This window comes from Anabas testudineus, chromosome 24 (assembly GCF_900324465.2).
Source record: "Anabas testudineus chromosome 24, fAnaTes1.2, whole genome shotgun sequence".
Classification (NCBI taxonomy): Eukaryota; Metazoa; Chordata; class Actinopteri; order Anabantiformes; family Anabantidae; genus Anabas; species Anabas testudineus.
In genome coordinates, this window is record NC_046632.1 from 4,936,136 (window position 1) to 4,949,550 (window position 13,415).

A 13,415-nucleotide genomic window follows, 5' to 3' on the forward strand; every position below is an offset into this window, starting at 1 on the left:
CTGTGTGTGCGTACGTGTGAGTGAAGACGTCTCTGTCTATGTGAGAAATGCCGTCATTACCTCCCTCATTAGTGGTGCAATGATCACCTAAACTGAGTAGCAGCCTTTGTGTGTGCCTGAGTGCCTGAGTGTGTGTGTGTATGTGTGTTTGCAGCATGAGTGTGAACGTGTGGTTTAACGTGTCATGCTGTACACACGTCTGTTTTAAACATGCCTGTGTGACACGAGTGTGTGTTAAGTGCGTGTGCGCTGATGAGGCTTTTTTAGGTTTTTATTTTTCAAATGTGTGTGAATGGACTAGTGGCGGGCGGTGGGGGGTTGTCATGAGAAATTACCCCCATGGACTACAGCAGCGAGGCTGTAATTCTCCGAGGTAATCACAGGGAATAATGGCAACAGTGGGACACCCGGGAATCTAATCACTATAATCAGAAGCACTGGCTTATGGGCTCAAATTCCTGCCTTGCTATCTGCCTCGTGATGAAGCCCGCCGAGCTGGTTGGCTGCTGCAACATGATCAAATGATTGACCAGTTTTCTCTTTCTCTCTCTCTCTCTCTCTCTCTCTCACCCCCTCCATCCCTTCTTCTTCTTTCCTTTCTAGTCCTCCGTTGTGGTCGGGGAGTCCCCTCTTCAGAAAGAACGGAGGAGTCCTCCTACAAGGTACCGTTTCACCTCCGCGAGTCTTGCACTCTGTGTCTGTGATCTCCCGCCCGTTTCCTTTCTTCCTCCTTCTTTTCTTTCTGTCTCACCCTCTTCCTCTCTCCTCCTCCCCGCTCTCCGACATCTACGGATGTGCCAACTCCAATCATCTCAATTCCCTCTTTTTAGAAGCGCACCTTGAGAATACCGAGTGCTGAGTTCTGACACTTGGCTCGCTGCCAGAGAAGGAATGCTTTTTCTATGGAGGTGTATTTGAATGTTTGGAGGGGGGGGAGCAGGAGCGATAGAGAGGAAAGACAGGAGGAAAGGGGAGAGAGAATCTCAGCATTAAATCAGAGGCTGGGTAGCAAACCCCGGCCTCCTTCCCTCAATCAACACAACATCCACTCACTCTTTCTCTCTTATACACCTCCTTTTCCCTTTGTTTCCCGTTATTCCGCTCCTCTACCTCTTCCCCCCCACTGACCACCTCCCTGGTGGCAGGACGGCAGTTTAAATGGACATTCAATCCCAATCAGGGAGCACTCTGGAAGCTTGCTGGGCTGCCGAGTCCTAAATGGAGGGGGAAATGGATACATTAGGCGTCTGCGGCGCGCCCTCCACTGCCGCTGATAATGGAGTAGTAATGGTCAAGGAGCCGAGGTTGGAAAGAGTGTCTGAAAACCTGGAGTCCCTCTAGACACACACGATCTGAGAGTGATGTGTCTGATAGATAGACAGAGAGGGAGACAGGCAGGCAGGGCCGGTTTGGAGTGCACATGTGACAAGGAGAGGTAACTTTTTAAATGTGTAATGTGTTTCTGAAAGGAGAGATGGTGCAGAATAGCTGGGAGTGATATTCTCAGGCAGCAGAGAGAAAGAAAGTTATGACAGACAGCCAGAGGCAAAGACAGCGGGGAAAAAAGGGAAAACAGGTGGACTGCCAGAGAGAGTGAGTTTGGGGCTGTTAGTGCCCTCCGTTATTACTTCCATCTCCCATTCCCAGAGCTTTCAGAGCTGCTATGCTCTGAGCTGATGTGGACTGAAATCTGCCTTTCCCCGTGGCCCAGCGCTAGCTCGAGATGAACACGAGGGCAGCGGCTGGCAGCTGTGTCCTTAAGCCACCCCACCTTCACAGCCCCCAAAGTTCATGGTTCTACAACTCTAAATTATAAAGGATCTGCTCTTAGTGTTCTTATTTTATTTAAGTACTCTGGTTACCTTCTTTTACCTGGTGTCATTAAAAAAAGGAATATTTTTTCATTATTTAGGTCATGTTCTGAGTCCTTATTAACCCGTCTGCTACAAATGAGGAGTGGATCCAAGTCAAAGGAAAAATCGACCAGCTCTTACATGATGAACTTGCAGTACATTTACTGTATCTATAGAACTATTTCTACTACTTTATGCTGTTGAAATGCAACTCTAAAAAACAGGCTCAGATGACATGGCAGACAAGATCAAAGCTTGTTTTACTAAATCTAGAAAGAAGCTATTTGTACTTTTGAGTATTTCTATTTCTTGTACTTGTACTCACTTTCACTACTGTACTACTGCTGTACTCTGCTACATTTATTTGACAGCTTTGAATGAATTTGCAGATTCCACTTTTACTAACCTGTAACTAATAGATAAAATCTAATGTATTCTAATACAGTATCATACTGTATATGGTTATATATATTGTTATACAAACTACCCAACAGTACATAAAACATGGTTAATATTAGCTCCATCTCAGCCAGCAACATTAAAATTCAGCTTACATTTTAATGCATCAATAATAGCCATCCAACATTATAATACAGAATAATGTTATGCTGAAAGGACCAATTCATTGCTTTGATACTTTAATTACAGTTTGCTGATAAGCCTTTGTAATAAGCAGTGCTGAAAGAAGTGTTCACAATATAAATATACTCCACTACAAGCCCAGCATTCAGAAATCACAGTACTGTAGTATTAAATGCAGCCAGTACTTAACAAAAGGAAAAATTCTTATTGTATGGCCTGTGTGTTATTATTATTATATAATTACCTCTGGAAGCGGTGTCATGGTGCCACAGTGGTTAGCCGCCACCTCACAGCTACAAAGTCTCCGGTTCCAGTGCGAGCTGATGGGGTCTTTTCTGTGTGCAGTTTGCATGTTCTCCCCGGGTTCTGCCTGGGTTTTCTCTGGCTGCTCCAGGCTCATCACACAATCTGAAGACATGCAGTTAGGTTAATTAGTGACTTAAACATGCCCCGTAGGTATGAATGGTCGCACATCTGTATGTGTCAGCTCTGAGATTCCTGTTACCCACCCCCACAACCCTTAACAGAATACTGTAACCTTCACATAATGCAGGGATGGATAGATGAGGAATGAGGAATAATACTGAAGCATTTTATTGTTTTTTCTGGGCAACTTGAACTTTTTCATATAAATTTGTATTGTTCAGTATTGCATGTTAAAATTTTCTAAATATATTAAATACTCTAATATAAACCAAAATGAGTAGAGTGAATAGAATTGAATATCATAGAAAATGACACAACGATCATTTGTAGCCAGGTTTAAAGTGTTTAAGTGTTGCTTTTACTTTCTCCACCACTGTAAGTCATAGCACATGTCAGTCAGCCAAGCACTTAAACACTCAGCTGGAGTGTCAGATAGACAAGCCAGTTAGCCATCCAGTTAAACTGCCAGCAACTTCAGCCCACCAGCAATCCAGTCAGTCAGTCAGGCAGTCAGTCAGACAACATTAGTATGCATTCTGCCCTCAGACTCTATACTCAGTTTAACACACAGCAGCCAAGCAGGCAGATGGGGGGGGGGGTGTTTTGACTGTGTGAGAGGCCACTTTCAAACAGTTGCGTTCTCAAGGTCTGCTGGAAGTGACCTTTGAACCTTTGGACTGTGTGCACGAGTTCAGCGAGCATCTGCATGTGTTCGTGTTTGCGTGTGCTATGGTGCCTGTCTGCTCCGCTCCTCTGTCAACCGTGCAGAGACTGCAGCCTAGAGGGCCATGTGGAACTCATTTAACAAGAGAGCAGAGGAGGCTGAGTATGTATACGGCACAAGAGAGCGGAGAAGGGAGGGAGGATGAGGGCTTCACTCGCTCTGGAAAACAGGCAGGCAGGGAGACGGGCGGCAGGCATAGACGTAGGAAGCAGACAGAAAAGGCAGAGCAGCTGACCAGACGTAGGAAAAAAGACAGACTGGAGGATATTTTCTCTCCAGGAAAAAGGCAGAGTTGCAGACACCTCGTCTTTTTCTGTATTTACATTTTTTTTCCTCTGCTTGTCCTGCTTTCTGCTACTAAACTGACTGTTGTTATGGTTTTTTTGTTTATTGCTTTGAGCTTGTAAAACCTATTGCTCAATCTCAGTCAGTGAGGACAAGCTTTGGGAGCGCTGCCTGCTATTTCCCAGCTTAGTTTGTCACCCCATCTTCTCAGCATATGTCCCAGGCTTTTTACCTGCAGAGCTGGCGAACATGCTCAGTTGGAGATATGAGTCACCGCTATACATAGACTGACAGTGAGATTGATAGAAAGAGAAAGAAATCAACAAGAGGGGACAGAATTAGAAAGACAAAGAGAAGGGTTTGCTGAGAAATTCAAACAGCAAAGCGAGGAGGTGAAGATACAGAACACACATGAGAGGAGAGTTGTCTGTGCTTGTACTAGGGAGATGTGTGTGTGTGTGTGTGTGTGTGTATCTAGGGTAAACAGCGGTGGTCAGGAGTGCGTCGCTGATCTATGAGAGACTGTGTCAAACAGAGATTGGTATTTCCTTTCCCCCTTTTCCCTCTCCACTTCTCTCTCTCCTTCTCTCTATCACTTTCTCTGCTGATGCATGATCTACCATTCTGTGGCATGTGGAAGGGGAGCCGTTGCTATGGCAACCCAAAGCCTGACTGGAGCGAGAGGTGGGGAAGGAGGGGTGGGTGCATGTCAACCCGTGGAGACCTAATGCATTGCCTACACGCGCACACACACTCACACACACACACAAACAACCATGCAGTAAGTGATCAAGATTACTAAACAGACTCTGTGCAGGGACTTACTTATAAGGTTATGGAGAGCAGAGCTGGAGATATCAGGGGCAGAGCCACACTAACTGGAGTCAATAAGATTACTGTGGACACAGCCGGCCGGGGAGAGGCTACAGAAACACACCAACAATGACAAATGACAAACAGATCTATTATAATTCATCTCTGTGTGTTACAACATGAACCAAATGGTTGTGGGATGGTTTTCTGGGGGGCCTCGCCATGACAACTTGTATGTTTTAATGAGCTTGTGGTTCCCGGGGCAAATTAAATTTCTCCTCATAACTCTCCTCATAAATTAACTGTAATGGCTACGATTTAAAAGCCCCCCTCCAAAAAAAAAAAAAAGCAGTATATTGATGCTGCGGTTAAATGTTTTTAGCGTTTGCACCTTAACAAATGCTTCTGCGGCAGACAAAGCAAACAGCAGGTCATCATTTGCGAAATGCAAACTGACCCTAGAGATGAAAATGACAGCTGTTCTAGTGAATTGGGACGGCTGTGGTGAGCAGCCAGCCCTGAGTAATGAGAGGTTTTGGCTCAGATGTACGCTCCTCGCTGCTCTTCTCTTGTCTTCTCTTGTATATAGACATTCACAGCTGTTGACGACTTGAAAGCGTGCACATTGAGCTCACTTCTGGGCCGTCACAGTCCAGCGAGTATTTGTGAAAATGCTCAGGACTTTCCACAAGTAGGAAACCACAGGCAAGAGTTTGACCTTGATGGAAAATCTGAAGCTGCACCAGAAACAAATGTTTTTTACACTGAGGTATTGTTAGTTCCGAACAAGAAAGTTTTCCAGTTCCTTCCTGGACACAATGGAAACTCATATCTTTGAACAAATTCTGTGTCACAATTAGGCATCGAAAGCAAATATATCTTCAGGTCCTGTGTCTACCAGCTGTCAGGTTGCATCAGGACTTTTGGTAAACTGTCATCTTCAGTTGTCCCCAAACATTTTCAGATGGCTTCAGGTCCTGGTTTTTGGTCGGACCACTCTGACATTCATTTGAGATCCAGTCCATTATTCTGCATGTGTGGTTCAGGGTGTCGTGTTGTAGGAAGGTCTGTCATGTGTCCTCTTCTGCAAGGTCTGTTTTAGGCTCCATTTGCGCGATGGGGCCAACGTCGTGCTGCAGCGTCCTGACACCAGATGATAGCCAGGTGATAAGCAGCACCTGTTTTTTTGCCAGTTGAAATGCAGGCATTCAGGTCTGAGAATGAAATGTTTGTCTCATTAAAGAGAGAGAGAGCATTATCTGGCGCACTCCAGGTGGATATGCCATGTGGCTGTTCGTTCAGAAGAGTAAAAATGGCTCTTAGGCAGTGCTAAAGATACGCATGTCCTTCTGGCAGATTCTTTAGTTTCTTAGAAACCTGGTCAGAGTGGTTTGTGTCACTTTCTTCTTGGTTTTGTCTTCGTTATTGATATTGATTGACAACTTGTGAAAGAGTCATGGCAGTGCCGGACTTTTTTACACCAAAAAGGGGCTTTTACAACTGTTTTTCTTTGTCATCCAGAGGAGTTTTTCAACTAGACGTAGAGAGAGGTTTTAAAAAGGGGAAGGTAGAGAGATGTTTAATATCAGTTACAGTTATGTGTCTTAAGTAGCTCTTTAATAATTGGGCTTGCTGCTACTTTATCTATCTTTAGGCCAACTTGTAATAAATACATCAGACATTTCTAAAACCTTGTTTTGCTGCATGTGCCAGCATTCTCAAACTTCAGATTCTGAAATATCCCCTTTATGTTCCATCTGCCTGCTGTGCAGTCCACAGCATCAGACAGGCTGGATTTAGCCGAGACCCAGCGGTCGTTGGTAATTGAATGATTCGCAGTGGCCTTAACTCATTTATGACGCTTTCCCGCTCAATTTAACCTCGCCTTGCTCATCAATATTGCTCTGTTGGCCTCCTCCGACGGTCAGTGAATGCTCATCGAGCTGCTCCCAGGTCTTATCTTGGTCCAATCAGGTTTTGGAGAAGCTTCCTGTGTGTTTCCTTCTGTCCTCAGGATTTCTGTGTTGAATGTGACTAATGATGCATGAATCTGTGTTTATATCTTCCTTGTGTCTCGTTCTCTTTTAGTTCCGCGTGGTGTAATCCAAAATGGTGCCCGTGTCAGGAGCCAGGCCCTCTTCCCCGTGATCAGACCCCTACCTGTAAGCCCTGTGGGGAGCAGAACCTCGGCCATAAGGTGAGTAACCTTTGCTTCTATTGCCCGCGACCACACAATTAACATCAGTCAGGGCTTTCCCTGTGCAAACACATTCCCTTACAGACATACACAGACACGCCCTCACCCACATGCACACATTCAGAAGCCTTCAAACAAACACACATACACAAAACAGACCTTCCTGAAATTTTCCACTCATAGTTTACATAATTACATCTTTATTGTGTTTAAAAGTCAGAGGCATTCACACGCTCCCCACTGTTCAGAACATTTTATCCAGGTGTGTTTATATAACGGTCTCTCACACACACACACACACACACACACACACACACACACACACAAACAGGTTTATTAGAGGGAGAGGCTTCATGATTCACAAAACATTCGAAGCATGCATGGACATGCACATCCATCATAGGAGCATAAGAGTATGATGGCCTGCACCACATAATGAATTAAACATACCCAAAGGCTCACTAAAAGTATGCAGTGAATATGTGATCATTGTAAGGGGTGCATGTTTCTTCTTCTATGATATTAATATTCTAACCCTCTGATTCTGAAGGGAGAAAATGTCCAGGGGACAGGACAGGACTGCTGAAGCTCCTTTTGATTTATTGGATGTCAGAACACACCCCTGTCGTTTTATGCCTTACCAAGAAAATTAATAGTGCAAAAGATGTGTTGCAATCTAACGTATAAGCTGATATATAGTGGACAGTGGTTAAATGGCTTCGCTGCAGATTCGCTGCTCTCTGGTGATCTGACTTTGGAGCTCGCAAGGTCCTATACATGCTGAGCAAGTTGCACAACCTTAGTGCGCATGAGAGCTGCTCAAAATGCCCTGTGTCATTTGAAAAATGCATAGGTAGCAATCTGAAAATGAGTCTGCTCATTTCAGAAAGGAAAGGCTGACTTTTTTGGAGATCCAAGGTTTTAATCTGACCTGAGAAATATGCACACTAGGCCCAAGGGACCTATTTCAGGGTGATTGAGTAACTTTTTTTTTTTTGCTGTTGAATCCAAATGCAGAGCAGGAGTGAAGTGTGTACAGGCAGGCCACCTGGCAGCGTGACAGCAGGAGTAACAATATTCTCTCCCGCTCTGTGCCCTTGCTTCTTACAGATCATCCCTGGGAGATTATCTGAGCCGGGGACAGGACAGCCCATCCCGCTACTCGCCTCCGCCCTGCAGCGAGGACCTCCAGGACGACCACACTTACAGCACTGCCAAATCCCCCAGTAGGCTGTGCTCCTCCCAAGTCACTGCCCCTTCGTCTCCCCTAGATGACGACGACATCATCGCCGTGGAGATCCAATCAGACGTCAAACCCGAGCCCCGGGAAATCCCGCTGGATTCTCACGTCACCACTGCTGCCGCTACCTACATATCCCAGCAGCCCCTGCGCGGACAGAGACGTAGCTCTGGGGTTGGGACTCTGGCGGGAAGCAGTTTGCCCTGGACCAAAAACCGAGCAAGGGGCATTAGCGACACGCTACCGCTAAAGAAGCGGCGCGCAGCGGCAGTGGAGAAGCCGCCGGAGAGTGATGACGAGGAGATGAAGGAGGCGGCGGGGTCACTGCTCCACCTGGCAGGGGTCAGAGCCTGCCTCAACAACATCACAAATCGCACCGCCAAGGGCCAGAAGGAGCAGAAAGAGGCCCTGAGAAACTAAGACGCACACATAGAACAAGTACATAGTCGCGCAAACACACAAACAGACACACATACACACATGAACACACACTGACACGTACAGTACAGTATACAATACACAAATAGGTTAACAGGTAACGTTACTACAGCATTAGTCTCAACGGACACTTCTCATCTCCCTCTATCTATCTGCAGGGCATTAGGTGAATCCTACTTATTTGTGGCAATATCAAAAATCTATGTTTTCCTACATGTTCAGCAACACTAACATCAATGGGTATTTTTCATGTGTCTTTGTTGTTTTTGTTGTTTAAAAGGGGATGAAAGCCATAACAAAAAGCATGTTTTGTCATTAATTCGGACAAGTCGAATCACATTGCGGAGCAGTACAGTACACGAGCAGGAGATGGCTGTTTGTCTTTCCTTTTTGTTTCTATGTGAATCTGTAGCAATCTTGCAGTGATGCCGGGAAAAGGCGAGACGAACCTGCCTAACAAGACTTAGAGCTCTCTCTCGGCCGCTCGCTAGCATCACTCTCCTACATCCACGAGCACAAATGTGAGACTGTGCCAAAGATAAGCGACCAGGTTGCTTCATGTAGCCGATACGACAGCTGACAAAAAACAAAAAAACAAACAAAAAAAAAACAAAAAAAAACACAGAAGGCATAGTGGTAAAGAAGAGCAAGAGAGAATGACCTTAAGTGTCAAGATAATTGTAAAACCCAATGTGATATATATTCATGCACTTAAGATTATTTTACGCCACTTATAATAAAAGCATCATGGGTAAAGACATGGTTTATTTCAAGAGCACTCATAGTATTTAAGAATAGATATATTAAAATTTTTAAAAAATGGTCATGTTTATCACCATAGAGATGGATAGTGTGCCGGGTCTGAGGCAATATCTCCTTCATTTTGTTGTTGTTGTTGCATAATGTAAGCGTCCCTAAAAATTCCCCAGTACTCCAGTCAATAGACATAGACACCTGGTATAGATATCGTAGCTGCCAGAAGCTACCACACCTTCCTCTTCATTTGACAGTGTCAGAGAACTATATACATAAACTGTGGGTTTTAGATTTCTGTCTGTGTCTGTTTACCCTCACTCTACCCTCATAAAGATATAAGCAATTTGTCCCATGTGGACAACTCTGTAAAAAGGTTAGAAAATATTTTATTTTTTTCCTTTCTTAATTGAAGCAATTTGACCTGCAGGACTTTCTCAGTTATATTGCATGGGTGCTTGTAAATAAGATAAAAAGCAAATCTTTTTTATTCAAAGATCATGTAAGATAAACAATGTATTTAGCATGAAGCATGACTTATTTTCATATAAACCTTGATCCTAGAGGAAAGAAAAAAAGTTTTGCCGCCAATTCTTATACCCGTGATTATACTGAAGTCTTTTTCTTTTTTCTTTTCTTTTTTTTTTTAAATTCTTTGAATCTTTTGGGTTCTTTTTTCCTGAGCGGGCTTTCAAAGACACGTCTTCAGGGAGGAACGTGGGAGATCACTCTGCAATTAGAGGCCCGAGGGTGCCACCTCTGGGCTTCGGGTTCAGGCTATGTAGGCCAGATGAATCACCTCTTAGGGGGTGGGCTTCCGTCTTCTTCTGCCTGTACAGTGATTTTTAGGTGTTCAATGTTAACCCCCGTGTTATTTCAGAACACGTCTGTAGAGTGTGTGAGTTTGTGCGCCCAGGAACACACACCCTTTAACATTGTGCCTGCCTGCCTGCCTGCCCTCAGTACCTCTGTGGTCATGTCTCTGACATGTTTTGACAGAACGTTAACTGTCTTTATTTATAACAGTATTGTTTTTTTTTTTTCCTCTCCTGTGTGTAAATGTACATGTGTCCTTATTTTCCGTTGACATTGTTCAGTGTAAATGTATGGATCAGACGGGCATGGGAAACTTAGTAGGTGTCCTCAAAGAACCTCATATCTCCAAAAAAAAAGGCTACTCGGGAGTTGAACTTAAAAGAAAGAGGAATGTAGGAAATGGCATATGACATAAAACGCTTTTTTTCTAATTTACATACAGTATTGTTAACTCTTTGCTTAAAGGTATTACTAGCCTTCGTGGATGTCAAGCTTGCATACTGTCTATCACATATTTATCTCAAGAGCCCAGTCTGGAGATCAGCGTTTGACTTTTAGTTTTTTGTTTTTTAATATATATATATATACAAATATATATATTTTGCCACTTTGCAAAGTGTTTGTGTATCTCATTAAGGGACATGAAAACACTGACAGCTGTGAGCTTTGATATTCTTTCGATCAGAAGTGACGGCCCCTGCCGTTATTTGACACTCTTTTGCTAAAACAGTAATATGTTCAAGTGTTGATTCTCCCTCACTCGCAGAACTGCAGTGCATGGAAAAAGCAGCTTCGTAAAACAAATCATAGGCTGAGTTTGGTTGTAGCAGCAGACTCAGACGAGCTGAACATGCACTGAGTGATTGTCAATGAGCCGAGCAGGCAAACAAATGCATGTCCCAGCCACTGTCTTTTGCCACCTGTAGCACGCATCACCGGCTTTGCATTATGTATGGTATCCATGCCAACATATTAAAAAAAAAAACAAAACAAAACAAAAAAAACTCTAAAAGGAGACATCATCAGTGTTCTTGTTGTGTGCCATCAGTCTGCTGTCTGTCTGAGTGCTCCCGCGGCCCAGGTCAAGCACTCTACTGTATTTTGCAGTAACAATCCAGTGTTGTGGTGACTAATAACGCGTTCGGTTGGCAAGAGGCATGTCGAGGGGAGAGTGTGTTGCTTTAGCAACCACCTTTTTTCCTCTGACTCACTCAGTGACATGCAGGAAAGATGACCTCCTGACCTACAAGTCTTGGAAAAACAAAGCAACACATAAAATGTAGTCAGAACACTTTTAAGCAAAGGAAATATAATTCACTGCCCAAAATGCTCCTAGAACAAGTGTTTCTTTCAAACCTGCCAAACTTAACCGTGAAACGCTCTCAAAGATACAGTTGCCTTTTTTTTTTTCCCTTTGGTTTGTTTTAATCTGCAGATGTTTTCATGCACATTTTGATTTCCTGTTGTGTTTTCTCTCTGACAAAGTTATCTTCAATACTGCCATTATTTTTCGGTGACTGTCTGAGCTGAATATTGGAAAGCCATAGGTTAGAGATGTCAAAATGCAAAACTGTTATTGATCTGTGAGATGTGATGCAGAGTACACCCAGGTGTTGGTTTCTTTTTTTTTCAGTAAATGTTCAATTCCCTCCTTATTGTGCAATCATATTGCCAAAGAATGATTTCAGAACCTATTGCATCACTACATGTAAATATCAACGTTGTCCAATACTGTGGCAAAAAAATATATAAATGTTGTTTTATTTTGTTTTCCATTTTCTGAAAAACTACAATGATGTTTATGTGATGTATTGTCTTCCAGTTGGTTGCAATAATAAAAAATACAAGTTGCAGAATATTAGTTTGGCTGTTTTTTCAGATGAATGTGGGTTAAAAAAGAAGACAAATAATGAAGTACTAGATAGAGTTAGTGTTAATCACAGCATTACTGGTTGGCCGTTTGCATGGGCTAACAAAAGCTTTACACATTTAACCATTTTCCTAAAAATAGTCTTACAAGAAAGCACATCGTCCTTCCTCACCCCCCTCCTTTGCACCACTCCAACATGCAACACACACTAACCCCCATTTGCTGGTAAACTACTAGCTTTGAACTGGAGACTCTTTAATTTGCTCTCAAGACTGACCCCAATCATTAACCTCACATATTCCCATCAACAAGGGCCTTATCATACCCATGCTTCTTCTGCCAGTTAATTATTCATTTACTTCCTCTAATCATTTAAGTTCAATACTTCTGTCTTCGAGTCCAACTCAGCTTAACTACCCACCACCGCCCCACCACCCTCCTCAGAGCCAGAAGAAAAAGAGTTAAGTGTACCAAAGAGTTCCTCAATGTCTTATCAGTGTGAGTCGTGCCATTTTGGAGCTGTGTGGCAGTGGAAGCCCATTCATAATTGAAGCCGAGACAGGCTTAATCTCGAGCCAGTAGCTCCCTGTGCAGCGCGCTCCCACCACCAACACAACTGGAGCTAGCAGCTCCTCTGTTGCTATGCAACTACAGCAAAGAAAGGGGGGGGGGGTGCATTCTCTAGATCTTTAGAGAGCATCATACTACTCAGTTACTGAGAGTGAGACTCAGAGGCAGTGACAACATGCCTCAGATAACACGGCTTTACGTCTGATCACATCTCATAGTTTGAGAATCAAGTGCTACACACTCTCTCATTCTCATCACTTCAGTTTGTGTGTTTTTTTTTTTTTTTTAAATGAAGGAAGAAATGGGTTACACTTATTAATTCAAAAGCAGACGCTCGTCGCTGTGAGGTAGGCCTTTAACGTCCTCGCAGTGAAATGAGTGAATCGAATTTGCTCGTAGTGACATTTCATGTTAGATGGAGGAGGCAAACTGAAGTGCTAAGTGAATTGATGCAAAGAGAACCGCGTGTTCCCCCGGTCTAGATCACATCCATATCCACTGAATGACCAGCGAGGCAAGTTTCCATGGAGACAGAAGTGGAGGTAACATTGTCTTGTCAGCTTTCATTTGTTGGAAAGCTTTATTGTTTTTGGAAATTTCCCCCATGGTAGGCAGGAAAGGTGTGTGTTTGATTAGGCCGACAAGACCTATAGACATGTAGCTCATCCACAGATTCACTTAAACTCCCTTTATTGGATTTCATTTAAAATAGTTGCATGCTGCACAAAGTCATTGGATTGCGTGTGTGTGTGTGTGTGTGTGTGTGTGTGTGTGTGTGTGTGTGTGTGCCATGGGATTGGAAAACGAGTTTGATTGCTGGATTTTGGGTGTGTTGTGTGATCACACTC

At 43.6% G+C, this 13,415-nt stretch overlaps 1 protein-coding gene across 1 annotated transcript in view; it reads left to right on the forward strand.

The window, feature by feature from the left end:
• ches1 (checkpoint suppressor 1) overlaps positions 1–11,985 on the forward strand; it is a 49,550-nt gene extending 37,565 nt beyond the window's left edge. The window contains exons 4-6 of the mRNA XM_026341369.2: positions 604–662; positions 6,772–6,880; positions 7,991–11,985. Of these exons, the coding sequence (XP_026197154.1) occupies positions 604–662; positions 6,772–6,880; positions 7,991–8,540 (718 nt within the window). The 3' untranslated portion in view covers positions 8,541–11,985. The remainder of the gene's footprint in view (positions 1–603; positions 663–6,771; positions 6,881–7,990) is intronic.
• The last annotated feature ends 1,430 nt before the right edge of the window (positions 11,986–13,415 follow it).